Here is a 27,382-nt window from a genome sequence, read left to right as displayed (position 1 = left end):
TCATATCCTATTATAATTGGATGTATGAGATGCAGTCCATGTGCATAAACCTTCAGTGAGCACTAGGTGAAGAAGGGTTACTGCAGGTCATGGCAGCGGATTTGGTGCACTTGAGTCCTGTTTGGAATTTTAGAATTTTCCAGGGCAGAGTTGGGGGTTTTTGATTTTGTTATCTTGCCTCCATGTCGTGAGCCTTAGGACAAGGGTTGGCCTTTGGCATTATTTAGGTTCAAGTGAGTGGAGAAATGTGGTCCAATGTGAGTGGAGGGGAGCAGCCCCATAATCCCACCTATACTATCTACGTTGAACCTTCTAGTCTGTACTGGCAGTTCTTTCGTCAGAAGTGTTCTCAGAAATGTGCATTTTCTCTGAATATCATCTGGGCTCTCTTTTTGACACAAAAGCTACAGCCACAAATTTCTAAAAATAAGCCCATTGCTGCTCTGGGCCTCTGTGCTCCTGCAGCTGTGGGGCAGTAACCTTTAAGACTTTTATAAATTCTTTTGTTTAAAGGAAAGAATCTGCAAACCTTGCCCTTAACATTCCTTTTGGTCTGAAGGAGGTCATGAAGCATCTTAGATCTTTTTGCCATTTTAATAAAGGATAGTATTATCTCATTCTGGAATTGATCTTTGGCCCTTTCTTAATTGACAGTCATTTGCCTTCTGGAGGACCTAGAAATGAGAAGCAGTTTGGTTTGTAAACACTGCAAGTCCTCAATGTATACATTTTTTAAGCTCATCTCTCATCTTAAATTTTATCATAAGCAATGAAAAGAAGGCAGGTGACACTTTTCTTACTTTGAAAAGCTTAGCTATTTCATCAAGTTCCTCAGGTACCTTTCCTGTTTTCATGTCACTTTAGACAACAGTCTGGTCATACTTTCAGTCACTTCCTAACAAATGTTCCCTGTCTTCCATCTCCAATAAGATCTTCCTCACTTACCTTTAAACCCTCACTAACAGCCTCCTGGTGAACTTTTAAGCTTCCATTAAAGCTCTCCTCAGACAAGCATGATGGCCCTCACTAGTAATCCTAGCACTCAGGCAGGCTGAGGAAGGAAGATTGAAAGTTTTAGCCTAGTCTGGGGCAATTTAGCAAGACACTGTCTCAAAATAATGAATGAGGGGCTGGGGATTTATGTCTGTGGCACCACACCTGCCTCACAGGTGCAAGGTCCTGAGTTCCATCCTGGGTGCCAGGAAAAAAAATCAAAATAATGAATGAATAAGGGGAAATACAGTTTAGTGTGAAGGTCTGGGATTTACTCTTCATTAGCCAAAAAAACTAACAACAACAACAAAAAACTGTCCTCAAGGCTCTTTCAGTTTTCACTAACACTCTACTTGTGGCCCTGTCTACAGCTTTCTGCTGCTCAGTTTTAAAGCCAATGCCATGTGCAGTCTGTTCCTATAATCTTTTACGGTGTGACAAACCACCACAAAACTTCACTGCTTAGAACAATACTAAGGACCGGGGTGGGTAGAGAAGCTTATCTCTGTGGCATGCAGAGTCAACTGGGGTGGCTTGAAGAGGACTGGAGGACCTACTTTCACCACATGGCTGGCATGTCCATTCTGCTCTTGGCTTTTCTCCTTAGTGACCTCTCAGGAAGGCACATTGCTTCCTGACACATAGTAGTTGGGGTCCAGGAGCAAATGTCCCCCAAAACAGGAAATGAAGGCTGCCAGTTTCTTAACCCCAGACCCAGAAACTGGCATGGTGACCTTTACACTACTAGTCAAATGTAACAGATCAGAAGGAGGGACATCAAAGAGATTTCAGGAAGTGTTTTAAAGCTGACAATCTTCTAAATGTTATATAATTTTGCCTTTTCTATTTCACCATTTAATCTATGCAGAATTTTTTAAATCATCACTGGACTACTAATATTTTTTCCCTTTCTTTGTATTTGTTTGTTTTTTGTTTGGGGGGTTTGGGGGGGTACTGGGGATCAAACTCCGGACCTGGCGCTTGTGAGGCAGGCAACTGAACCACTGAGCTAAATCCATGGCCCCTTTTCTTTGTGTTTTAATGGAAGTAAAGTTTGCATTGTAAAACATAAAAGTATTTTTCCTTTTTTTTTTTCTTTTTCTTTCTTTTTTTGGGGCGGGGGGGGTTTGTTGTTGTTGCTGTTGTTTTCACATAGGGTCTCACTATATATTTTGGGCTGGTCTTGAATTCACAGTATAGCCAGGCTAGCCTCAAACTCAGTACTCTTCCTATCTCAACCTCCTGGGTGCTGGGGTTAGAAGGGTGTTGGGCTGGGGATTTAGCTCAGCGGTTCAGTGGCCTGCCTTGCTAAACGCAAGGACCCGTGTTCAATCCCTGGTACCAAAAAAAAAAAAGAAGTGTGTGCCACCATGCTCAGCTCAAAACATACATATATTAAGTGTACAATTTTCATTAAGTTTATTGGTACTTTTTAGCTGTGCAATATAGTTACATTCATCATTGGGATCTTGTACCTTTACATGACGGATCTTGGTTCTTACTTTTTTCCCCTTTCTCCTGCCCTTCCTTCACCCCCTCCACCTTTCCCTAATTACAAAGTCTTTGTTTCCATTTTTTCCTTTTCTCATTATTTTTTCTTTTCCCTTCTTTCCTTTCCCCTACCCTTCCCACTTCCCCTACTCCTTTAGCCCTTTTTTTTCCTATTTCATGTTGTCATTTATACAATTTGAACCTTATTTATAGTATTAGTTTTTCACACCAGAGAAACTATTCAGTATTTATACATGTGTGTCCTATTTATTTTACTCAAGAGTACAGCCTCAGTTTTATGAATGTGTACAATTTTATGAATTTTAATAAATGTTAGCATCTGCATAATTACAATCCCAATCAAGATATAAAACATTTTTGCTACCTCTGCAAACTTCCTCAGAATGAGTCTCCACCTCCACTTTGATTTTAATTTCTGTCACCAGATAAAATTTTCCTGTTCTTGAACTTAATACAAACAAATCATATTATATGTACTCTTGTGCATGGTTTCTTTCACTTAGAATAATGTCTTGAGAAGCACCTATGTTATTGTGTGTATCAGTTGTTCATGTTTTTGTCAAGTAGTATTCCATTAAACAAATGTACCGTGATCTGTGTATCTATATTCTTGTTGATGGTCATTTGAGCTAGTTCTAATTTGGGATTATCAAAGTGTACTGATTTATCTTCAAAGTGTCTTTTCATATCCATTTATTATCTCATTTTGATGACTTCATGAGTTCCTGAGTTCCTCTGTTTTTAGTGGTTCCAATAAAAGAATAATTAATCCCAGCACTCAGGAGGCTGAGCCAGGAGGATCATCATGAGTTCAAGGCCAGCCTGCACAACAAAGTGAGACCCTGTCTCAAGAGAAAAGAAGAATAGAAGAGTCATATTACCAGACATGGAACTCCTCTTTTTCTTAACAGACTTCAACCAATCCTTCTTTTATTAAATCAGCTTTCACTCTTACCTCCAGAAATACCTATTCTGCTGATGCTCAGGCTTCTTGAGAATTAGGAGATCAAACAGCTTGATTCATCATTCTCCACTCAGCTTTCTTGAATCTGCTAAGTCAGTTACTACTTTTCCAGATTACTTTCCAGCTTCCAAAATTTTACTATTGTCTTTTTTATTATCTGACTCATCTTAAAATATTTTAGGAGAAAATACAATTAAAGGTATATATTGAGTTCATCTAATTTGCTTTTATTCCCTTCTTTTTCTCCTGTTACCTTCCTCATCCAGCCTACTTGCTTTTCATTTTCCATTTTCTTCTCTCCATATCACTTATCCTTAGATTAGAATTATGAAGGTGGCGATTCCTCAGAGAGCATCTATCTAGCTCAAACCCCACCCCAACAGATGGACCAGAGACGCAAGTAGGACTCAATCTCCTTTCTGTCTTTAGTAGCAAAGTGGACTTTTGCCTTCCTTCACCTTCAGTTAGTGTGAGAACATTACTACCTACTTGATAGAAGCCTGGAAAGTGATCAGAGGGTAGAATGCCATTTCTGATCAGGCTGCGGTGGGTCTTCCCCAGAGCCCAAGGAAGCAACCTCATTTAGAGCAGCTTCAGCTTCCTCTATCCCCCACCCGAGTGCCAGGTGCAGGGCATCAACCAGGAGAGTGCCCAGCTGCCTTGACAAGAGAACTGCTGAAATAAGCAAATATATATATGGGACCTACAGGGCCTTTTTGGTCTTGTTTTGGTTTTCTTTTCTTTCTTTTTTTTTTTTTACCCCTACTTTCTTTGGGCCTGAGTGTTGATGTAGAAGATGACAAAGGAACTCTTAGGCTAAGAACAGAAAGTGATCAGTGGTGTGATGATTCTACATCCAGTGCCAACATACATAAGCTAATATTGCCATGGCCCTATAACTCCTTACATATATAAGATGTGAGGCACAAAGAATATAAGAGGCAACCAAGTACAGAAAGTGAAAGTGTACATACCTGGAAAATGGTTTAGATTTTCTTTTCAGGGCACAAAAGACAGAGTGCCAATATGTACTTTTGGTCTGGGTTACTTTCTGAGTAGGCTGTGTAGCAGCTGGGTGTAGCCTTTTCTGGGCCCCCACCCTTTATCCCCCAGTGTTTCAGTAGTTTAGCTACTGGGAGTCCTGGTAGGAACCAGACCTCAGAGTGTGATAGATAGAATACTGTTCTCTGACTTCTCTGTAGCAGATATTCTGTAAGTTCCTTTGATTCTTTGTCTCCTTTAGTCTGTATCTACTTGAACAAGAGTGGCAGCACAGGACCCCACTTGGATAAAAAGAAGGTTCAGCAGCTCCCTGACCACTTTGGGCCAGCCCGTGCCTCTGTGGTATTGCAGCAAGCAGTCCAGGCTTGCATCGACTGTGCTTACCACCAGAAAACTGTCTTCAGCTTCCTCAAACAGGGCCATGGTGGTGAGGTCATCTCAGGTGAGCACCCTTGGGCTAGTATGACCTCCTACTCAGAGGGGCAGCCTGCTCAGTTAACTGATTTCTGACAAGGCATCCTGTTTACTAATTCACACCTGTAGGCTCCGGAGAAATATGAAAGTATTCTGTTCCTCAAAGACCCCTCATTTCCAACTCCCAAGCTCTTCTGAGCCTTGTAGATATCTCTGCCTCTAAACAGATTTCTGAGCCTCTAAACAGATTTCTCTCCTATCTCCTTACTTAACTCACCCATTCAGAAAATGTATGAGTATATGGTTTTAAGGCATTCTAGAAGGAGGAATTGAGAGGGACTGTGTTGTACAAGAGAGTTTCTCCAGACTGTCGTGCACTCTCCACTGGCTCCAGGAAACCCCTAACTTCTTCCCTCTTCACTTATTATTTTATGCCATAGCTTCTCTGGGCCTAAGCCACACCCCCTACAAGCGCTCAGAATCTCAGGGTAGAGGGGAAAGTATAATTCTCTCTTTCCTGTTATGAGAATTTAATTCAACAGTACATTGTTTTGGCTCTCATTGAAAATACTCAGCTGGGGATTTAGCTCAGTGGTTCCGCCGCCTGCCTTGCAAGCACAGACCCTAGTTCGATCCCCGGTACGAAAAGAAGAAAAGAAAATACTCATTTTTTCTGCTATGCCCTCCTTCTGTTTCAGTTTTCCTAAGTCCAAAAAAAAAATTTTTTTTTTTTTTTTTGGTACCAGGGATTGAACTCGGGTCCCTATGCTTGCAAGGCAGATGGCAGAACCACTGAGCTAAATCCCTGGCCCCCCCAATTTTTTTATTTTTTTATTTTTTGTACTGGGGATCGAACTCTGGTCCTTGTGATTGCAAAGCAGGCAGTGGAATCACTGAACTAAATTCCCCAGCCAAAATTATTTTCTTTACCCACCTAACCTATGAAGGCTATAGCCTTCTAATTTTTTTTTTTTTTGAGACAGGGTATCACTATGTAGTTCAGACTGCTCTGGAACTCACTGTGTAGCCCAGGCTGGTCTTGAACACACAGCGATCCTCCTGCCTCAGCCTCCCGAGTACTGGGATTACAGGCGTGTGCCACCATGCCCAGCTACAACCTTCTAATCTTAACAGTAATGCTATTCCATATCCCCTACCTTTCTCCCTAACAAGTTGCCATCATCAGCTTCAAAAAACCTAGCCACCATGGAAGACCCCATAAATCACCAAGTAATTATTTTAATGAACATTTATTGAGCCCTTACCGTATGTCAGAGGTTATTGCCAGATGCCAGTGGGAAAAAGGAAGAAGAGATGACAAGCTCATGGCTACACTGGTGAAAAAAAAAAAAAAAAGAATCTATAAACAGCTTACTGTAATAACTGTTAGAGACTCAATAGAGAAATGTCTGGGAGCCCAGGCTTCAGTAATTAGCTGTGTGGAGGGTAGGGTCAAACATGGAGGGAATTACTATAGAAGGCTAGGAACTGCTGGCAAATAAGATCATGTATCCTTTGAAGCCCATGCTATTGCTGGCTGTCTTTTGCTTCTATGAAGCATTTTGCAGGAACAGGCCTTCTCTACCTCCTCTTTAGCTACTTCTGCTTTTGCCCCACTAAGGCTTTTCTGCCCCCACACTGGTTCCTAAGAGTGACCTAACTCCCTAAATCTCCGTTTCCTCATTCCCTCAGAGACAAAGAGCAGGCCTTTCACTTTTAAAAAATTATGCTGATATTTTTAATAGAAATAAGGAGTGTAATAAAACCAAATATGAAACCATTCCAGATGTTATCAAAACTCTGGTGTCTTTATATAGTTTGGAAATTGTGCACCCAAACCATGGCTAGCAATAGCTGTATTATCCTTTTTTGCTCCACTTCTCTGTTTTGGGGCAGTTCATGTGAAAATAGCACCCTAAATGAACAGATTTCCTGAAGGGAGCACTTCCAAATCATGGAGCAGATAGAATTATGTTCACAGTTGTTTTCACAAGTTGAGTGAAATCATTCTGAGCCCTGCAGCTGCAAAAGACTTGGCCTAGCCACTCCCATTATTGCATGCCCTTTCTGGTAGGAGGCAAAAATCAAAGCCCTCAAGGGAGGAAGGAAAGGAAAGAGGGAGGGGGGAAGGAAAGGTAGGGAGGAGGGATGCAGCCTGGGCACTGACTGCTTTTGTGTAACCAAGTAAGCCTGAGAAAGGCAGTGGGCTGGGTTCCTCTGGCCCTGTGCAATGCTTTCCTGCACTGCCCAGCTGACAGGCATGGCTCTGTTTACTTAACTCCACAGCCGTGTTTGACCGGGAACAGCACACTCTCAACCTCCCAGCAGTCAACAGCATCACCTACGTCCTCCGCTTCCTGGAGAAGCTCTGCCGCAACCTTCATAGTGACAATCTGTTTGGCAACCAGCCCTTTACACAAACTCACTTATTCACTGCCACAGAATACAGCCACAGCCACGACAGGTACCTACCAGGTAGGAACTGGGATGGGACCTGGGCTCAGGGTGGGTCGGGGGGCTGGCTGCAGCACCTGCAAGGGCCCACACGTGATAGCCTGGTGTCTACTGTCCAGAATTTTCATTTTCTTTCTGTCCCTTACCTTTGTATCACCTGGGACTTTTTGATCTCCCATCCTCTTCACAGTCCTCTAGATTTTTTTCTTTTTTCTCTACAATTATTCTTTCTTCTGGACCCTTATCCCTAGAAAAAGTTCCCCTTTTGACTGCCAGATAGCCTGTAGAGCCACCCTGAAGTCAGAGTACATCTCCTAGTGTGAATCTGGCAGCAAAGGCATAATATAGCTCTCCTTTGCCAGCAGAAAGGTTTAGTCGTAAAGATTGAGAAGTCTGCCGCTCCAGGGCCACCCCCCACTGCCGCCACCAACAGCAATCCATTCTTTGCATTGGCACATGGCCCGAACTCTTTTAGCACTGCAAGTCTAGCAAGTCAATTCAAGTTCTTACTGTTTCCAACTAGGCTGGAAAATAACTTCCTTAGTTAACATACCAGACCCACAATAGGAAAGCAAATGCCACATGCCCAATGACTAAGCACTTCTGAGAGAGATTGAAGAGTGAATGGAACTCAGCATCTGTAATCTGAAGTACAGGACACAGAGCAGAGGGAAGAAAAGAAAGCTCGGCCCTAACCTTAGAACCATAGTGAAGTAGGTCTTTGTTGAGAGGGAGGAAAGACCCTTGAAGATCTCTGGACTGTGACCTGAGCAGAGGAGCAGAGAAAAGCCACTGTCAGTGTGGGCCTGTGCTGTGTGCCCATGGGAGAGCATAGACTGAAAGGTGCCCCTTGGCCTTTCTCCTTACATAAGCCATATTTCCATGCTGCATCTCCTATTCTCTTTTCATCATAGTCTTAAAGGATTTGCTTCCAATTTAACTGCTACTTCTGGACAATGTGCTTGGTGAAGTGACTACTCACCCAGTCCCCTTCTCCCCTGCCCCATTTATACATTTGCATCCAAATGAGCATTGCTTATGTTACTTGCAAAGATACCTAAATTTAAATACTCCTGTGGGGATCAGACTACGTGGTCCCTACAAGCTGTATCCATGTCCTTGGCTGGTTCTTTCCTTCAAAGGGAACTTCTCACCCAGCCTGCTCTAGATAGCTTTCTTTCAGCATTAGAATCTGGTAACAGAAAAATGTGCTCATGGCTATAGTTAAAATGATTCACTGGCTTGGTGAGGTTGGTACAAACAAAGGCAAGTTATTAAATATCCCCAGATATTGGCATTCAGGGATTCTGAAAGTAAGGATGTCTGGGAAAGGGTGGCATATCCATGAATGTAGCTGCTAGTCTAAAGAAAAATTTCTCAAAGTAATAGGAATCCATAATTCTTAACGGGAATACTGTTATTAAACTGAAAACTGCAAAAGATACACTGGTAGAACCACGTAGACTGGGCCTTGTGCATGGTAGGCAAGCACTCTATTGAGCTACATTACCAGCCCGTTTTTATAATTTTACTTTGAAACAGGGTCTCACTAAGTTGCCCAGGCTGGCCTTGAGCTTGTGATTCTCCTGCCTCAGTCCCCCATCACTAGAATTACAGGGGTATGTTAACACACATAGCTAAAGCCAGAGCCATTTTGATAGAAGCTGGGACCAGGCCTAGAGCGTCCCTGTAGGGGGCACCTCAAGACTCTGTGGAACACAGTTGGAAAGTAGCCAATGTGAAATAGGAAGAAAAGGGCTAAAGGTGTAGGGGAAGTGGGAAGGGTAGCGGAAAGGAAATAAGGGAAAAGAAAAAAAATATGAGAAAATGAAAAAATGGAAATAAAGTATTTGTAAATAGGGAAGGGAGGAGGGGGTGAAGGAGGGCAGGGGTAAGGGGAAAAAATGAGAACCAAGACCTGTCATGTAAAGGTACAAGATCCCAATGTAACTGTACTGCATACCTAAAATGTACCAATAAACTCAGTGAGAAAAAAAAAAGTAGCCAAAGGCTGCCAGGATCTCATCTGATAAGCCTTAAGAGGACTAGGGCCTCCTAGAGGTTATAATGCTTCATTTTTCCAGTACATCTCCTTAAAGCAAGATTTGATGGCCTTGCCTAGTCAACAAGCCACCAGTTCAGATTTTCAGACCTCTCATCTCAGAATCCAGATCTGTTAGTATCCTTAGCATTACTGAAAGGACTCCCACTGATCTGTATCTGTATCTGGTGAACTCTGGTATTGTTATTATCCATCATATCATTTGTAAGCTTCTATGAGGCAGGCAGCACTATCCTCTTATCATAGCTGAGCAACATGACGGCTGGAAAGGTCAGAACTCTGCTGTTAAAATAAGAAACTAGATCAGATCTTTTCTTTTTTCAAAGAATGGCAGAGAGCTGAGGTCTGCTACTCTAATTCTGAATGAAAATGAAATTTGTCACATTCATAAAGTTTGCCCAATTCCATTTTCTCATTTTATGTTCTTTGCATGGATTTCCCCCATTTTACATGAGGAAATGTCCTCAGAGAAGAAAAGCTATTTGCCTAGTATTGTATGCCTAGCAAAAGGCAAAATCCAGATTAGAAACCAGGTCTCCTGCTTTTCAGATTGGATTTCTATTCATGTCCCAGAATAGGACATGCTTCCATCTCTCCTGGAAACAGGAACCAGCAACCTAATCTACAGAATGAGGGTAGGACATGGTTTAAGTATCTTGAAGTCTCAGAGACCTCTCTTTTTCTGAACTGCTTCTGGGAAAGGACTTCAACAAGTAACCTCCCTGCAAAGAGTATGTAGCTATCTAATGCTAGATTTGAATTTTAGTCAGTGGTTACTAAGAAACTTTAGGTGAATACTAAAAAATATCCTAAAAATCCTAAACTGTCTTGGGACTAAGGTCTTATTATGGGCTAAATAATTAATTACCATTCATTAGAGGCCTTTGAATGAATCCCAAGCATTATCTAAATATCTGATTTCTAAGGAAAGTGTGAGGAACAATGATATGGTCTGGTACCCATGACCCACACACAGAGGGAATGTGCTGGGGCTGAGGAACTGATTTGGTCTGTGTAGAACTCAATCATGAGAGGGATTCAGCTTGAGGTTCTGCGCTGCCCTGACTGGGCAGTGCTGTCTGTTGTCAAGCTATGGAATGGATGTAGAAATGTCAAGGTAAGATTCTTTTTCCAAAGGCTTTCGTTGCCATTCACTTCTGATTAGCACAAGCCCCTCGGAAGGCATCCCATGGTATAGATAAGGACACTGGGTTTTCAGAAGAACACTACTGAGTAGCAAAGCCAAATTCTAACCCTGATCCTGGTCTCCTTGTCCAAGCTTCCTTAGAACTTCTGTGTGATCAGAGGGATGGAATGTAGGAATAGAACCTTTGCAGACAGGCCTTTAACTGGGCATTCTTCCTTTAACAGGAAGAATTCCTGAGGTGCTCTTCTGGTTGAGCAAAGTGTCAGCTTCCAAAGAACCTTCATCTAAGCAAATGCATCCCTTCTTCACTACCCCTATTCCCTGCTCTAGCATCTTGTCACTAAAGTAGCCTCTTCCAGAGTAACTTAATTTTTTTAAAAGGTGCCTTTCAAAAAAAAAAAAAACAATAGGGCAGTAGTGGTGAACTTATGGCACATGTGCCACAACAGGTTATTTGTATTGTTGAAGGTTCTAAAAGGTTCCCCATCACTGGCCTAGGGCATCCAGATCAAACAAAAAATAAAACTCAAAGCCTATCTGTTCAAGAGCAAGAGTCACTAAGGAAATTGAACTTGGGTTTTTGGAATTGAGCTTGCCAGAGGCCACCCAGTGAGAACCAGAGCCATGACTGATACACAGGCCTCCTGAGTTCCATCCATGGCTTTCTGTCCTGCTGCCTCTTGTTCACTCAAGCAGATACCTGGGAACTAGCTCTCAAACAGTCTATCCAAGCTCATCCCTGCCCCAAGACCTGGTTTTATTGTTTTCTAGGTGAAACCTTTGTCCTTGGAAATAGTCTGCCTCAGTTGCTGACACCACACTCAGACTCAATGGACTCTGCCTTGAATCCCAACAAACTTGTCAGCTCCTCCCCAAATCTTCGAGCTCCTAGTTACCGGCCTTTGCTTCCCTCCTGTGGTCTTCCACCCAGCACTGCTTCAGCTATGCGCAGGCTGTGCTCCAGAGGTAAGCTGGCCAGATATCTGTCCTGCCCTCCTTCCTTCTCTGCGTTCTCTTCCCTTCCTTCGTTTTTTTCCTCCCTTCCTTCCCTCCTTCCCTCCTTCCTTCCTTCCAGTATGCTCTGGGAGGTCAGGGGTAACCTAGCTCTACATGCTGGTGGGATTGGGATTAGGTTTACTATTATGCATGGGAGGAAATCAGAACTGTGGGATTGGCTTGCAAATAACAGAAAGAGCCACACCTGGAGCTAACAGGGATAGAGGAGGAGTCACTCTTACTCATTAGTCATTTACTTGAATACCATCTGTATTTGTCACAGAGACATAAAAATCATTTTATCATTAATGTCTTGAAGAAGAGACAAACACAAAATGATAATTGTACTTGGAATGCTATCCTGAGTACATTGAAAGAGATATGCTGTGGATAGTCTGAAAACTGCAAGACCCCTAACCCAATCTTAGCATTCAATGGAACTTCTAGAGGAAGTAACTCCTTGTCTGAGGCTGTATAAATGGTTGTTAGAGTATGTGAGAAGGGAGACCTTTTCAGAAAGAGGGACAACATGAGCAAGGGCAAAAGGAAAGAAAGTAGGTTGGATGGAATCAAGACTACATGCAGTTTGGTATCACCAAAACTAAAATGTTGTTGTGGGACTTCATAGAGAAAAGCCTAGAAAGGTCAGTGCTTGCATCACTGAAGACCTTAAATGCTATACTAAAGAATTCAGACTTGATCTTGCAGGCAGTATGAAGCTGCTCAGAAGCTTTTTATTAGAGGCAGTGCATACGCTTGTGTGGGTATTTTTCTTTTGTTGTTGTTGTTGTTGTTAGCATTGTTATAACTGTCAGGGACTGAACCCAGGGCCTGCACCCTGAGCTACATCTCCATCTCCCCTTTTGTATTTTGAGACAGTCTCACTAAATTTCTTAGTCTGACCTTAAATTTGAGATCCTCCTATCTCAGCCTCCCAGAGTGGTAGGATTACAGGTGGGAACCACCACAGTGGCTCAGGTTTATATTTTGAGTGATCACTGATCACTGGGTTCAATGTGAACTTGAGAGGGAACAAGACTAGATAAGACTAGAGAGCTAATTTAGGAGGTTACAAGAGTAAGTCAGACTTGAAATGATAAAGGACTAAATTAGGATAGTGATAGGAGATTTAGAGATTTTAGGATCATGAGTGGAGTGAGTAGAGAATGTCTCCTAGGCTTAGATTTCTCCATGTGGTGGCTTGATGAATGATAGTGTCACTCACTGAGAGAAAACCAACCCTGGAAGAGAAGGAAGAGAAAGAGCTCAGCAGGCAGTGGCTATGTGGGTCTGATTCTTCGAAAGAGTTCTTAGCTGAATGAAGCTAAATATTTGGAAGTCATCAACATATAGACAGTAAATAGAAGTATAAAGAACAGTTGGCCAAGGAACAAGTCCTGGGAATCAACAAAGTTCAAGAGAACTTCAAGAAAGACCAGCCCATCAAGAAGGTAAAGAAGTGTTCAGAGTGAAGGAAAATAGAAGAAATTGATAATGTGATAGCCAAAGTTAATAAGATTGCAAAGGCGCACAGCTGGACATGTTCCAGTGATGCAGAAACTGAGACGTCTGTTGGATTTGGTAATTAGTGGATAATTGCTGATGTCAGCAAGAGTGGCTTCAGTGTTGGTGGAGGGTGGTGAGGGCACATTACAGTGGGTGGGAATACATCAGGGATCACTGAGAATAAAAAAGATGGTAGAGATAGTGGTGAAGCCAGGGATGGAGGTACACATGTAATTCCAGCTATTCAGGAGGCTAAAGCAAGGGAACCATAAGTTCAAGCAACTTGGCAAGATCCTGTCTCAAAATAATAAAAAAAGCCCCAAAATGTAGCTGAGTTGTAAAGCACCCTTTGAGTTTAGTCCCAGTACCAAAACAAAACAAAAAAAGGAAGGGAGGAAGGTGGGGGAGGAATAGAGAAATGGAGATGCTGAGAGAGGGCCTATAACTCGAAAGACTTTTAGAGTCGGAAGTTTAAGTATTCAGCAGCATATTTAGAGTTGGAAGTTTAAGCATATTTCTCAGCAGCCAATTTAAGCTTTCCAAGAAGTCAAGAATATAAGAAGAAAAGGGAAAGTGAAATCTTGGGAGTGATGGGCAGGAAGACAGATGAAGGGTATAGGCAGATGGATCAGAATAACCTTCTCTGAGGTCAGGAAGAAGTTGTGTCAGTGAGAAAGAGAGGGAGCTATGTAGAGAAGTGCTTAGGAGTGCTAAAGGATCAGACTGCTCAGAGAAGATAGAAAATGAATCAAGGGAGAACGGCTTACAGGAAACATCTTGGGCCTGGCTATGCTTGGAGACCACTTTGCAAGAGCTATGATTTTATTTTGTGGTTCTTAGCAACCTAGACATGACATGAGAAAACAATTTGAGAATTATGCTAAGTTACTAGAACAAGAGGGAGCAGGGAATGGGAGAGAATGCAAGGAAATCAGCGAAGCTAGAGAGAACAGTTCAAATGATTGACGACACCAGCTCTCAGCAGTCTAAAGAAACTTAGGATATAATGGCTGCATTGGACAGAAATCTCCAGAGAGTTGGAAAGATGAGTTGAGGTCAGAGAATGGAATTTTTAAATTTTGTAGTAGATTTGTTTCAAGCAATGGCAAGAATCAGGCAGTGGGTATTTGAAGAAGAGGACAGTGGAGGTATGGTAGCTGAATGGATATCTCCAGGATAATGGCAGGCATTGGGGGGGATCAGAAGGAAATAAACTAAGTACCAGAAAGTCTTCTCATAATAAGGGATAGTAACCCAAAGATCTATAGATAATGGTGACCAGGAAGAGCAGGTGGCTGGGAACATGTTTGACCTCTTACGAGCATGAGCTTTCACTGAAGGGTGGTATAGAAGCAGCAATGGGAACCCAGGGTGATACTACCTCCAGACCCACAGCCCAGAGAACTTCAAAGTGTGACACAATACAAAGGCTAAATTAGCAAGGGCTGCAATGAAAGTCGGCTCAGGAAAGAGTTTGCATGAAGACTGAAGCAGAAGCCTGTGGTGCACTCTCGTCCCAGCCAGGTGGCACAGAGGAGTAGAAAGAGCTCTCAAGTGCAGTGGCTTTAAGAGCTAGTTCTAGCCTCACCTCCCCTGCTTTAAGACTTGAGTAAGTTTTTCCACTTTTTCCCATATGCAAAATACTCCTTGCGTGGAAAATGGAAACTGATACTAACCTGATCTTCCCACAGGAGTGTTAAAAGGAGCAAATGAAAGAAGGGATATGGAATCATTTTGGAAACTAAATCATTCCCCAGGTATGGTATGTAGGGAGTTACTGTGACTGTCATCTTCCCCAAGCCTGCTTCTGGTAGGGTCTGTCATGATAGCCACCTCCCATGGCTCATTGGCCACTGATGGTCTCCACTCTTCCTTTGGAATACTTTGTGAGTCTTTTGCCAGGTCACAGACTTAAACCTCTTTTGACACTGAAGAACCTCACAAGGCTAGAAGACTCTTATTTGATTAGCCCTACAGTTGTCTCAAAGAATTTAGATGGTAAATGTACCCCTTTTCTTATTTCACTAAGGCGATTAAGCATAACTTTGTTAGTCTGGCCTCTTATGGATGTGCTTCACCTGCCTAAGTCATTCTCAGACTGAGACAGTCAGCCTTCTTCAGAGGGCAGCTGCCACATGTACACATTGCTGGGGGTAGAGGGGACCCTGCGATAGGCTGTCTGCAGAAATGAGAATAGGAGAAGACAGAGACAAAGCACTAACTTACCTCCTTTCTAGCTGTGTGTCTTAGACAAATCACTTCACTTTTCTGGGCCTCAGTGTTCTCCTCTCTAAACTAAAGATAATGATGATACATTCTTCAAAGGCCATTTTAAAGGTCACGTGAGCTGATAATGGTGCAGTTCTTTATAGTTTATAGAACACTATTCGTATGAGACAACTTTTCTCCACTACCACTCTGGTGCATGCCACCATTGTATCTTGCCTGGATTGTTTTGCAGCTTCCTTTTTAACTGGTCTCTCTTGTTCTGTCCTTAACCTCCTAAAGTATAATTAACACAGACTGTAAGAGTAATCCTTTTTGTAAATTAGTGCATGCCATTGCCTGCTCAATATACCTATCACTAAAAAAAGCCAGTGGTTTTTCATTGGCATACAAAGTTCACCATTACCTGTGCCACTGTGTCCCTCCTCCCCTCACAACACACAAGCATGCTTCTTAGGTGTTATTTCCTGCCACACTTCACCCTTCTTCCCATCCCTCTGGCACACTGACCTTCCTTGTAATCTTAAACATGCCAGTCACTCTTGTGCCTCAGGTCTTCATTCAGATGACTTCACTTCAGGGACACCCTCCTTACCATCATAGCTTCCTGAGTTACAGCTTCCTACCACCTACCCTCGTGAGTTTATGTTTTAATGGGAGCAGGCTGACTACAAACACATAAATAATAGTATTATATATTTGAATCAACTTAGTCCATTTGGACTACTGTAACAAGGTATCCTGAACCAGGTGGCTTATAATCAATAGCAGTTTCAGAGGCTGGAAGTCCATCAAGTTCCCAGCAGATTCAGTGTCTGATAAGACCTGGCTTATAAAGGCCATCTACATACTGTGACCTCACATAGTCAAGGGTGGACCTCACCCAGACCTCTTTCATAAAAAGAATACTAATCAGGCTGGGGATTTAGTTCAGTGGTGCCACAACTGCCTCACAAGCGCAAGGTCCTGAGTTCGATCCTTGGCACCAGGAAAAAAAAAAGCATACTAATCTCATTCATGAGGATTCTAACCAAAGGTCTCACCTAATAATATCACTTTGAGATTAGAATTTCAGCATATAAATTTGGGAAGAACACAGATATTCATTCAGTAGGGAGGGGTATATATCTGTCTGTGTAATTTTCAATTGTATATATATGTATAATATTGTTGTCTGTGTGTGTGATTCCTAGGCTCTGACTATAGGAATTACTAGGTGGCCAAGAAGGACACATTCATGCATATAGTTGGTCTCTCCATATCTCTGTACTTTCCAGAGTCCCTGGAAAGTTGGTTTCTCTATTAGCATACAGCCTACCTTTACAGCAGGGCAAAGTAACTAGTCCACAGAGCCTCCTCCAACTTCCTGCCCACTAACACCTCTGAAAAGCCATTGGGATTTCTTTGGCTGTACTCAATGCTGCTTGCTATAGCTCACTTCTGTGGTCTGGTTAGTGCCCAACCTCAAATTTGAAAGAAAATTTGCTAGAATTTCTTCCACAGAAAGGAAGAGCTGGGCTAGGCCAGTTAGGTGTGCCATAACTTTTAGATCAAAAACCCAGAATAAAGAAAAACAAAAGTAGATTCTACTTTCATGGGCCCATTTTTACTGTGCCACTTAATATTCATTGGGCAGAGCATCTCGAGGTGCTGAGGATATCAATGTAAGCAACTCAAATTCCCTGCCTCAGTAGAGACATTGTCTAGTGGGAGAGTTAGAAAAATATACAACTATCATGTGATCATCAATTCATTGAATCAGTGTGCTTAACTATCTATCTCCTGCAGTAGGCCAGGCATTAAACATAGAATGTAATACAAAGCATAGAACATAATACAGCTTACATTCTATTAGAGGAGATAGATAATAAAAATAAAATGAGTATATGAAATTATTCAGGATGGTGATATGTGCTGTGGGAAGAGCTAAGGGTAATTGGTTGAGAGTGACTGTGGGAAAATGAGTACATTTGTTAGATCAAGGAAGGCTTCTCTGAGGAATCACTGTTCAAGATAAAACCAAAATATTGAGAAATCAGGCATGAACAGGTCTGGAAAATGACATTCCAGGCAAATGAAAGGATAAAAAAAGCTTGGTCTGTGCAGGAAGTAGAAAGAAGGCTAGTACATCGCATTCATAGAGGTGTAGGAGGTGGAGAACAGGCCAGAGGAGGAAAATCCAGATGACAGAGTGCCTCTTATCCTGTGATCAGTGCAGGAAATTCAGATTTCATTTTATATGCAATGAGAGGCTATTGCTATGAGTTTTTAGAGGGGACTGACATGATTCAGTTACTGCTTTTTAAATTTTTCTTTGGCTGCTTTATAGAGACTAGATCACTAGGACAGTGGAATGAATAAGTAGGAGATATAAATGCTTTGGGAGATCATTTATTTCAGTATTTGAACAGAGAAGTTTCATAAAGGATCTGGTCCTTGAAGCCAAGACCTTATTAGCTAAGTTGGAGTTTTCCTGAAGAAAAGGAAAAATTGAAAGGAGAGAAGAGGGCACATTTTAGGCAAGGGATGATCAAAAAAACAGATCCTGTATATTCCATAAGAGAAATGGAAAGAGCTCTGAGTCAATATTGAGGTAAAAGCTAGCAGAGCACAAAGTTAACATTGAAATTCCTGCAACAAGACAAATCTTGTTTTCTGCTTTAGTGTATAAGGTTGTAATGAAGTCACCTATTCTCCAGGCATAAGAAGAGGGTTCAGAGTATTATCTACTACTGTTTTTCTCCCAAGGTCTCAAGGATTTGACCTCGATTCTTTCTTAGTTACTAGGATCTCTCTAGAAATGGTCCTCAGAATCAAGACAAAAGTAGTCCACCCCCTCTTCCTTCACCCAACCCAAGTGGTCCCTTTACTTCACTGGCATCCATGTCTCAGGTTCAGGCTGAACTGCACCGTTGGTGCAAAATTCCTCTTGATCATTTACAACAGTCAGCTCTACCCTGCAAAACAAAGACTTGACTTTCCCTGTGCAAAAAAACTACTCTCTAGGCTGCCGCATTTCTCTGCTCGGCTGTAGCACTGCTCTGAGCATCACCTACCTTCAAGGCCACTAAATGAATATGGGGAGTGGTGGGAATGTCCAGTCCCTTCCTGTTATGATGGGTATTTACTGTTCTACAGGGTCAGACCGATACTTGGAAAGCCGGGATGCCCCTCAACTGAGTGGCCGGGACCCCTCCTTGTGGACAGTCGAGGATGTGATGCAGTTTGTCCAGGAAGCTGATCCTCAGCTTGGACCCCATGCTGACCTTTTCCGCAAACATGTAGGTACCCTACCTGACCTCTCCCATGTTTATTGGGAATTTTGCTGCTGTGATATATAAACTCTTTAATTTGAGGGGGCGGGGTACTGGGGCTTGAACTCAGGACCTTGCGCTTGCAAGGCAGGTGCCAGAACCACTGAGCTAAATCCCCAGCCTGACATATAAACTCTTAAAGGGCATTGGCTATTTGTTCCAGGTTCCACAACATTAGAGATGCCACAAAAACTTAGAAATAAAATCTGGGATCTCAGACCTCACTGGCCCCACTGTATTCTCATTCTTTTAGTATAGGATCTGATTCAGCCACGTTCCTACTGGGTTTGTGGCCTGAGGCTCCATTGTGGGCACAGGGACCTGAGTCTTTTCCAGAAATGCTTGCTTTCCTGTCTACTTTGGTGTGAAAATTAGGGGCCTCAGCTGAAATCAAAGAATTCCTTGGCTCCAGTCCCAACTTTCGTCAATCCTCTTATCATCTACTTGTCACTCTATGAGGCTGCACTCTCTCTTCAAGGGACCAGTTGGCTCCATGGCTAGGCATTGCTCCCAGTCCCCATGCTCTGAGAATACCCCTGATTTGGGATTCAGACGTGTGACTCCACAGCTGCTCTTGCTTGGTGTTATTCTTCCCTACAGGCACTCAGAGCAAGCCTGGAACTTTTTAATGAACCTTCAGATCTTTAAAGCCAGGTTGGTTTTTAGCAGGCTCTCAAGCAGGCCTAAAAGTCTTACAGCTTTTCTGAGTCCTACTTTGACCCAGCTCAGAGAGGCCTCTGATTCTCAGGACTGGCAGTACATCACAGAATATCAGTCAAGGGTCAGGATAAACCAGTGGTGGCAAACCTATGGCACATGTGCCACAGCTGGCTGTTATCATTGAAAGCTCTAAAAGGTTTGCCAACAGTGGCATAAGAGGTTGGTGCAGGTACATGACTAGGAGGTTTCCTAGAAGAGGTAGAGATGAGCTGGCTCTCAGAGCATTGGCAACAGAGAAAACCTAGTGCAAACAATGTGAGGAGCCTAACTTGCTGGGTCTTAGTCCCTGGCTAAAAAGGAGAACAGGCAGGCTGCAGTGTCCCAACAGAGTGACTGCACTTCATGTGATTGGAACTTCCTTGAGGGGCTTTTAACCTAGGGAAATCCGACCAACCAGGCTCTGATGGCACTGTCCCTTCTGTCTCTTCTGTCCCCCAGGAGATTGATGGCAAGGCCCTGCTTCTGCTGCGCAGTGACATGATGATGAAGTACATGGGGCTAAAGCTGGGGCCAGCGCTCAAGCTCTCCTTCCACATTGACCGGCTAAAGCAGGGCAAATTCTAAATGGAAGGCACAACCTAGACAACCCAGTGGTCTGGCAGATGGGGTGTTCTCCCGGAAAGGAGAGCCACCAGCCTACACCCAGGTGCCTCAGTGGGGCTCTGGACCACATCAGGGCTCCAGGAGGCTGTGTGGAGCCACCACTGCTGCCCCTCCTACCATGGTATATCCTTCCATGAAGGACCTAGGAGGGGAGAATGTGGGCCCAGGGTTGGCACTGCTCTTCCCCTCAGCCCCAAGTGGCTGAGATCCCCTCTATTTATTCCTCAGGCCTGGCTGGCCTGTCATCAGGAGTTTAGACTGAGTACTTTCTAAGTTAAGAAAAGGCCAACTCTGAGGCCTCAGAAGACCCGCATATCCAGGCCCCTCACCACTTCCTGGGCTTGGTGTGGTGTCCCTGCCTCCCTGCCTTCTCACCAGACCCCCGGAATCTAAACTCATGGTGCCAACTCTACCTTTAAAAATATATATATATATATATATATCTTTTCTTACTGCTAATTTATTGTTTCTGGCACCTGGGCAAATCCTCTGGTTAGTTACTACTCTTCTCACACCAGACACTTAAGTTTTAGGAAGAGAGAGACCACCCTGCTCTGGTCCCAAAGAAGAGAGATACAGCCTCTCTTCAGTGGACACTGCCCTCAGGCACTTTCTTTTTGGAATGGACAGACCTACATGCTCTGCAGGGGAGAGAAGGTCTTGTCATCTTCCCCTCTTCCTTCACTGGGCTTTTTGCAACGCCAGGCCCATCTGTGGAATGGGAGCAGTCCTTCACACTGTCCCCACCTCTGCTTCTTGCCCTAGCCAGAGGTACTGCAAAAAATTGGGCCCAATGATTTTAGACTAAGCAACCCTAAGGTTGGGGAGGGAATAGTCCCCATCTGGCATAGTCCTATTTCTCCACTGGCCACGTGCTTCCTTGTAAGCAAGTGAGCAGCACAGCTGCCCCTGTCGCCATCTGGACTTATTTTATGTCATTTGTTTATAAATAAAAACCAATACAGATGTCAGTGTCTTTAATCAGCTGACAGCTAAATTGCTGTGCATTCAGCAAGCCAAGTCACTACCCTTCTCTTGGTCTTGGTGTCCTCATACCTAAAGTGAAGAGCTTAGATTATATTATCCCTAAGAGCTCTTGTAATTTCAGCAGTCATAAAGAACTGGCTATCTTCCAGATGTCCTCCAGCCCCAGCACCATACAAAGCCCCTGAAAGACCATGTATGAATCCAGCCTCTGCCCTCAAAGGGCCCCACTCTGGTGCACTAGACAGTGGTAAGCACACAGCTGTCCCAAGGAGAGCAGGAAGCAGAGTCAGGGCCAGCTATTCCAAGCCTGCATGGCTGGGTGCACCCTCACCTTCCTGGAGTGGGGACAATACAGGGCAGCCTGCACTGTACCCACTACACTGAGCAGAGGCCAGCAGTTAGCCTGGGGCCACACACTCTACCCCAGGGTATGTACTTTGCAGAAGATAAGAGGAGATGAAGGGAGCAGCAGCTCAGCCCAGTCCAGCTAAGTCAACACTAACACAGACTGCTCTGCAAGAATTAAAATCATCTTCATCTTAAAAAAAACAAACAAAAAAAAAAAAACCATTTTATAGAGAAAGAAACAAGTTCAGATCACACAGGCAGGAAGTGCCAAGGAATCTTTCCTCAAAGCAGAGTGCTAGTCAGCCCACCTCTTTGCTGTGAGGCTTTGGGTGGGCTCTTCCCCTTCTTTGGGCCCACCTGGCTAGGAGGGTTTGGGTGAGGATCTTTAGGCCTGGCCAGCTTTCATCAGTGACTGGCTCTGACAGCATAACTAAGGGTTAATATCCTTTCCACTTGGCCACTATCAGGTTCTAATAGTCACACTGAAGAACTCAGCATCAAGGCTGCCAGACTAGACAGAATAACCCATTTTCCACAAGGACAAAGGAGCCTAGAGGCTGTGTTGTTCATTCAGGGTTCTCCCACAGAGGCCCTGACCAAACCCTGCCAGTGAACTTCTCATCAAGAGACCCAGGGTACGTATACCAGTGTATGCAGGCAGGCCAGATGTGCTTCAAAGCCAGGTGTTATGGAGCAGAACAGCCATGCCCCACCTTCCCACTTGTCACCAAGAGTGTACACCTTGCTGGTGAATAGTTTTTGGAGAATTTATTAAGTGCTGAGTTGTTTGTGTGCATTGTCTTATTTAAACCTTGCACCAACCATATAGATAACTACCATGTTTCCCCCATGTTAAGGTGCAAGCTGAGAGAAGTGAAGCTACTTTCCTCAAACCCCATATGTAAAAACAGATGAATAATTTTCACATTGCCTTTTTCCCACCAGGGCCTGTGGTGGAACTATTCAGGGAACCATTCAGACTCAGGACTCTCATGGGCCAGGTTTGGCATAGCATTCACTGTGATGGGAAACAGCCTTCCAGCAGGACAGCACAAGTGGCCCCTGGGGCCAGGGGTCAGTCCTTGTGAAGGCCACAGTTCTCAAGAGCTGTTTTCCATGGCTTTCCAGCTGTAGTACGAGGGAACAAGCCATCGGGAAGAAGTAGGTTCATCTCTGCTTACAAGCATTGTGTCCCAAGGAAGCTAAATCTCTTTGAACCCCTGTGAGGGACCTGCCTCCTAATCACTGCACACAGAAAACCATGGTGCATCCATAGGACTCCAAGTCCAGATAATTTACAACCAGGGGTCATCTTCACCATTAAGTAATAGTGCCTTGAAGCAGTTGTTTCCCAGGGAATAGGAACAGAAAGGTAACCAAAGGTTAAGTCTACAGGAAGAAAAGGACTTGTTACACTCTAACCTCTGACATCAGAATTGAATGCTAGTTAAGAAAAATAAAACCAAAAACCCTTCAGCTTGTGAAATTGTTTCACAAAGCATTTCTTATAACCAGAAATCTCAAAAGCAGTAGATCTGGCCTTAAGAAGACCCTGTACACAGTCACTTCAGGGCAGAAGAGGCCACTCTATGCACCTAGCACTCCAGCCACCTGCAAAGGCAGAGGAAATATGGGAAAGTGCAAGTCAGGGACAGATGATAGAAGCTTCACACACATACACATAGCAACACTGACAGTGATGAGCAGATCAAGAGGAAAACACCAAGTACTTCAGGGCCTGGGGATGTACTGCAGCGTATAGCACGTACCTAGCATGTACCAGGCCCTGAATTCCATAGCATCACCAGAAATAGTAACAGAAGAACCTAGGCTCCACTTAGGGCTGGTCAAGGAAGGCATTTTTGGAACTTTCTGTCCCTTCCCCATCTTTGGTGCCTCCCTCCTAGCAAGGTGACACATGTCCTCTCCACTGTTCCGTTGTCCAGATTGCTAGTCCTAAGCAGGAATGTCCACAGCAGCCCTCGCTAGTATCTTTATGTAAAGAACTTCAACATCTTTCTCTGGGACAGACACTGATGGACCAAAAGGGCACACTGTCCCTGCTGGATGTCCCAACCCCTCTTTGGAAAGCACCTGAAAATGACTTGCTCTTCTGATCACAGCTAAGTGTGAAACTTGAGACAGTCAAAGCACTGCCCATCCACCTTGCTGGCCCTTAGCATTTTGCAACCTGCTTATCCTACCACTTGCCCCAGGTCATTATAGCTGTTCTCCCATCACGTTGCATAAGACTTCAAGCCCCAGCCCAGGGACACTCACAGCCAGGCATCAAATCTGTGTACTTGTGTCCTTGATACGAAAGCTACTACAGATGGAGGCCAGCAGCCAACAGCAAATGGTACAGAGTGGGCTGGAGCCCTTCAAGTGTCAGAGATAGCCTGTGAGTCACTAGAGCTGGACCCTGTCTACAGGAATTTGGTGTTGTGCTACAGGGGGGCTCAAGACTAAGGCTGAAAAGACATAGGTCCCAGGACCCTGAAGGTTTCATCCACAGTACTCCTCCCCAGAATCTGCTCTTTAACATCCCTGACCTCTCACAGGTGACAGCTCATTTCCCTCCCCTGTCCTCTATGTAGCTCTTCACTGGCTTCCCTGGGCAGTTAGTATGGACTGATTTGGGAGCTGGAAGGCAGAAGGAAAGCAGACATCCTTGATGTGGGTTCAGCCATCATGACCGTGTGGACCCAGTGGACGCTACAGATAATGTAAAAAGAGGCATTTCACCACATACCACACACATCTGGTGTCCTCCATCTTTGACCCCCAACTCCCATTCTAGGAGAGCCTTAAATTGCAGACTTTGTTTTCTTTCCTCCAGTGCCAAAAGATCTTTGTCAATCAGGTCACAGATGTCCAGTGAGAGGATTAGAAGGGGCTACATGTCCCACATTCAGCACCACACTGAGCTGCCTGCAAAGTGCCATATGAAGCCTACAATGCTGTAAATAGCATGATTCTCATGCAGTGCATTTCTCTATTAAAAAGTTTATTTTTAAATGTATTTATTGCTCACAATGAAAGACAACTTTTACCCTCACTTCAAAAAAGAAAGGATATGATGCCCAGTTCACATAAGGCTATTACAGGCTGCAGAGAAATAGATAATGGCGTGGCTTAAAGAGATTGCCAATAAGAACAAGAAATCAATGGCACCCAGGTCAGCAAGGGATGTCTCATGCAGGACAGCCACCCACTGGCAAGGCTGCGAGATAAGGAGAACAGCTCTGTGTTTGTGTATGTCATCCACCAGCTATTCATGGTCAGCCATCTCTCCTCACTACCCAACACAACATCTCTAAACAACTCACTGGCCAATTGCCATAAGAGCAGCTCACGAAAGCCAGAGTCAAGGAAGACTTAAACGAGGGTGGAGAAGCATGGAGAGCTCCTGGCTGTCCCTTTGTGACTCGAGCAGCTGTGGAGAGTGGAGGCAGACCTGGCTGCAGGGCTCGCCAAGCTGAGGGCACCTCAGTGAGGCCTGGTCTCCCCAGAGCCTCATATCGCCACCACATGGGGCAGGGCGGCTCTTCCTTGCCCTCATAGTCGCTTTTCTCAAGCTCCTCACACCTGAGCTTCTGCCTTCATCCCTAAGGGAAACAAACTCCAGGAACATCTTCAGCACCGCTGCCCATGAAGAAGGTAACCTTCACCATACTTCCTCAGTTGAAGTATCACTGGTGACCTCCACCCTCAATCCCCCTAGTCAAGACTTCCAGAAGTAGCATGAGAAAGTGTATGAACTGCATTTACCAAAGCCCAGAAGTACTTGGTGTTTTCCTTCTGAGGAACAAGTTCCTGTGTTCAGAGAAGCTGTGCATCACCAACTCTTGGTTCCAAAGAACAAGGATGGCCTTGTCCTTCAAAAAGAGGTGGTAGTGTTTAACCAACTTTCCAGGACTCTTATAAACTGCAACCAGTTGCTGAAGTTCAGAAGAGCCTCCTAGTATCAGGGGATCCTTGATCCCCAGTCTGTGCATTTTAGTCCATCCAGGTCAGTATTCAGTGAAGCGTGGGAATGGTCACCAAAGAGGGAAGTGAAGGCTCTAGGCAGACTTGAAGGAGGGCAGAGAAGCATGGAGAGCTCCTGACCAAAACAGGTAGCAACTGCTAGCCTGCATGGGCACTGGGACGCATTGCAGAAGAAGATATAATGGATTCTGGAAGCCGCACAGAGGGAGTGCCGCGGCCACGGTGGGCAGATACATCTGCATACAGTGTGTGGCTGAGCCAGTAAGTAGGTGTGAAGGAGGAGAATCACTGACTTCCCTGACCTGGCCTGTGTGTGGCAGGCCATGAAAGGAAAGCATTATTGACCCTCGTGAGACCACAGAGGCAGCTGTGCAGGCCCCACCCACTTCCTAGGACCCTGGTTCTTGCTGCCTCCAGGACAAGCTCCAAGGACCCTGAGAGCAGCTGGCTAGGGGCCCGGCAGTTCTGACAGCTCAGGGCTACCTCCCATGGTCCCCCAGAAGCCAACAGGACATGAAGGTCTTAGGCCTCCTTTTGCCTCCCGTTCATGTTTTCCCTGAATGCTCCCTTCCCAACTATGGTGGCTCCCAGGCCTTCAAGGATCCAATCTGAAAAGATGCAGGCTGGTCGTACCTACTACACAACCCAGAGGCTGGGGGTGTGGGGTGAGTCGAGGACTGATGTGTGTGCCCGTGTGCACTGCTCAGAAGTGAGGTTGCTGGACCTGGGGCAGGGTGCAAGGGCTCAGCTCTGTTTTGAGTCTCCTCCACGTATATGTATATATGCAAAAGCCTTTCCAGGGAGGGGACGACTCTTGTCAGTGTGCCAAAGAGCAGAAGAACCTTTGAACCCAGCCCTGACCAGGTGCAGAGCCTTTCCCGTCTCACAGCAGGGGTTTGGCCAGGCGGAAGCAGCAAGACAGTTGGTGCTGGCCAGCCCTCAGAGTCCTCTTTTCCAAAAGCCCTTATATAAAAGATGTTTCTGGTGTCTGGAGGCAGCAAAAATCTTCTAGTTGGCAGGAAACCCCAAGGGCACCTAGGAGGCCCCTATCCTGTGGATTGGGGAGGGAAGAAAAGACCCCTGGAGGATTGAGAGGTTGTGATAGATGGAGCCCTCAAAGACCTGAGTTCTGGTCCTTCCTGACCCTTTGGGCAAATCCTCTTGATCTGCCCAAAGGCCCTGTGGTCTGGCTTAGTTGTCGAATTCTTTCTTGCCCTAGGCCCCAGGTGGGTGGCAGGCCCCTTCCTGCTGGCCCTCTACCATTCTTCTCTCTGAATCTGCCCAACCTCTGCCAGTCTGTGAGCCTCCCAGGAGCCTCAGCACCACTGGATCCCTTGGAAGACCCTGGGCTCGGGGAGGAGCCACCAGCAGTGAGGAATATCAGAATCTTCTAAGACCTACATGGCTACCAGGAAGGGATCAGGACAAGCACAATTTCCAGGGCTCCCTATGGAGTCCCAGGACAAGCAGCCCCCGCCAGAGCTCCCCCCAGGAGAGTCCTCACTTGAGGACTTGGATCTCCAAGTGGTCCCTGGCACACACACGCTGTATGTAGGCCACCTGAACCCCCAGTTCTCAGTGCCTGTGCTTGCCTGCCTGCTGGGAGATACCCTGGAACGTCTGGAGCTGCCAGTGGCGCGGGAGCACATCCAGGTGGTGAGGCACCCAAAGAACGCCTACGCACTGGTGCGAGTGGCCTCCCACAAGGCCGCCCTGACCTCCCTCCACTGGCGCCTGCGGATGGCCTTGGAGGAGCAGTTGATTCTCACAGAGCTCACAGCTCGTGGGAAGGAGCTGGTTTTGAGTGAGGGCTGGGGGCCAGCCCTGAACCGCAGAGAGGTATGTGAGACTTCCCCAGGCAAGCCCCAAAGGTGCACTGGGGAAGAGGCCTGTGTGTAAATGGGCTGAGGACCTAGGGACAAATCTGAAGACTTGGGGTCCTCTGCTCCTCCACAGGCCTAAAGCTGGTACTGCTGCTCTCCCCAGAGGGGCCGTTAGGGGCACCTCCAGCAGAGCCTGGGTGAAGAAAGGCCAAGCATGGGCTCCTCAGCCCTTCTGTGTCCCATTCCCAGGCCGGGGCAGCCCTTGGGCACACAGGAGACACTCTTCTCACTCCATTTTCTCCTCCCACTCTTTTTTTTTTT

General features: G+C 45.0%; 2 protein-coding genes across 11 annotated transcripts in view; both read left to right on the top strand.

Moving 5' to 3' along the window:
• Positions 1 to 20,603, top strand: part of Scmh1 (Scm polycomb group protein homolog 1) — a 167,560-nt gene extending 146,957 nt beyond the window's left edge. For 9 of the 10 annotated variants that reach the window (XM_019207741.2, XM_033767856.1, XM_033767857.1 and 6 more), the window contains 6 exons: positions 4,713 to 4,913; positions 7,172 to 7,360; positions 11,320 to 11,514; positions 14,742 to 14,807; positions 18,415 to 18,557; positions 19,749 to 20,603. In XM_019207741.2, coding sequence (XP_019063286.1) covers positions 4,713 to 4,913; positions 7,172 to 7,360; positions 11,320 to 11,514; positions 14,742 to 14,807; positions 18,415 to 18,557; positions 19,749 to 19,874 — 920 coding nt within the window. In that variant the 3' untranslated portion in view covers positions 19,875 to 20,603. The remainder of the gene's footprint in view (positions 1 to 4,712; positions 4,914 to 7,171; positions 7,361 to 11,319; positions 11,515 to 14,741; positions 14,808 to 18,414; positions 18,558 to 19,748) is intronic. The other variant, XM_010625942.3, reaches the window with a different exon arrangement.
• Positions 20,604 to 24,297: 3,694 nt separating this feature from the next.
• Positions 24,298 to 27,382, top strand: part of Slfnl1 (schlafen like 1) — a 7,545-nt gene continuing 4,460 nt past the window's right edge. Inside the window, 1 exon segment of the mRNA XM_010625935.3 lies at positions 24,298 to 27,077. Coding sequence (XP_010624237.1) covers positions 26,640 to 27,077 — 438 coding nt within the window. The 5' untranslated portion in view covers positions 24,298 to 26,639.

This window comes from Fukomys damarensis, unplaced genomic scaffold (genome assembly GCF_012274545.1).
Source record: "Fukomys damarensis isolate Sample0158 unplaced genomic scaffold, DMR_v1.0_HiC HiC_scaffold_23, whole genome shotgun sequence".
Lineage (NCBI taxonomy): Eukaryota > Metazoa > Chordata > Mammalia > Rodentia > Bathyergidae > Fukomys > Fukomys damarensis.
This window is presented reverse-complemented; position numbering and strand designations above follow the sequence as displayed.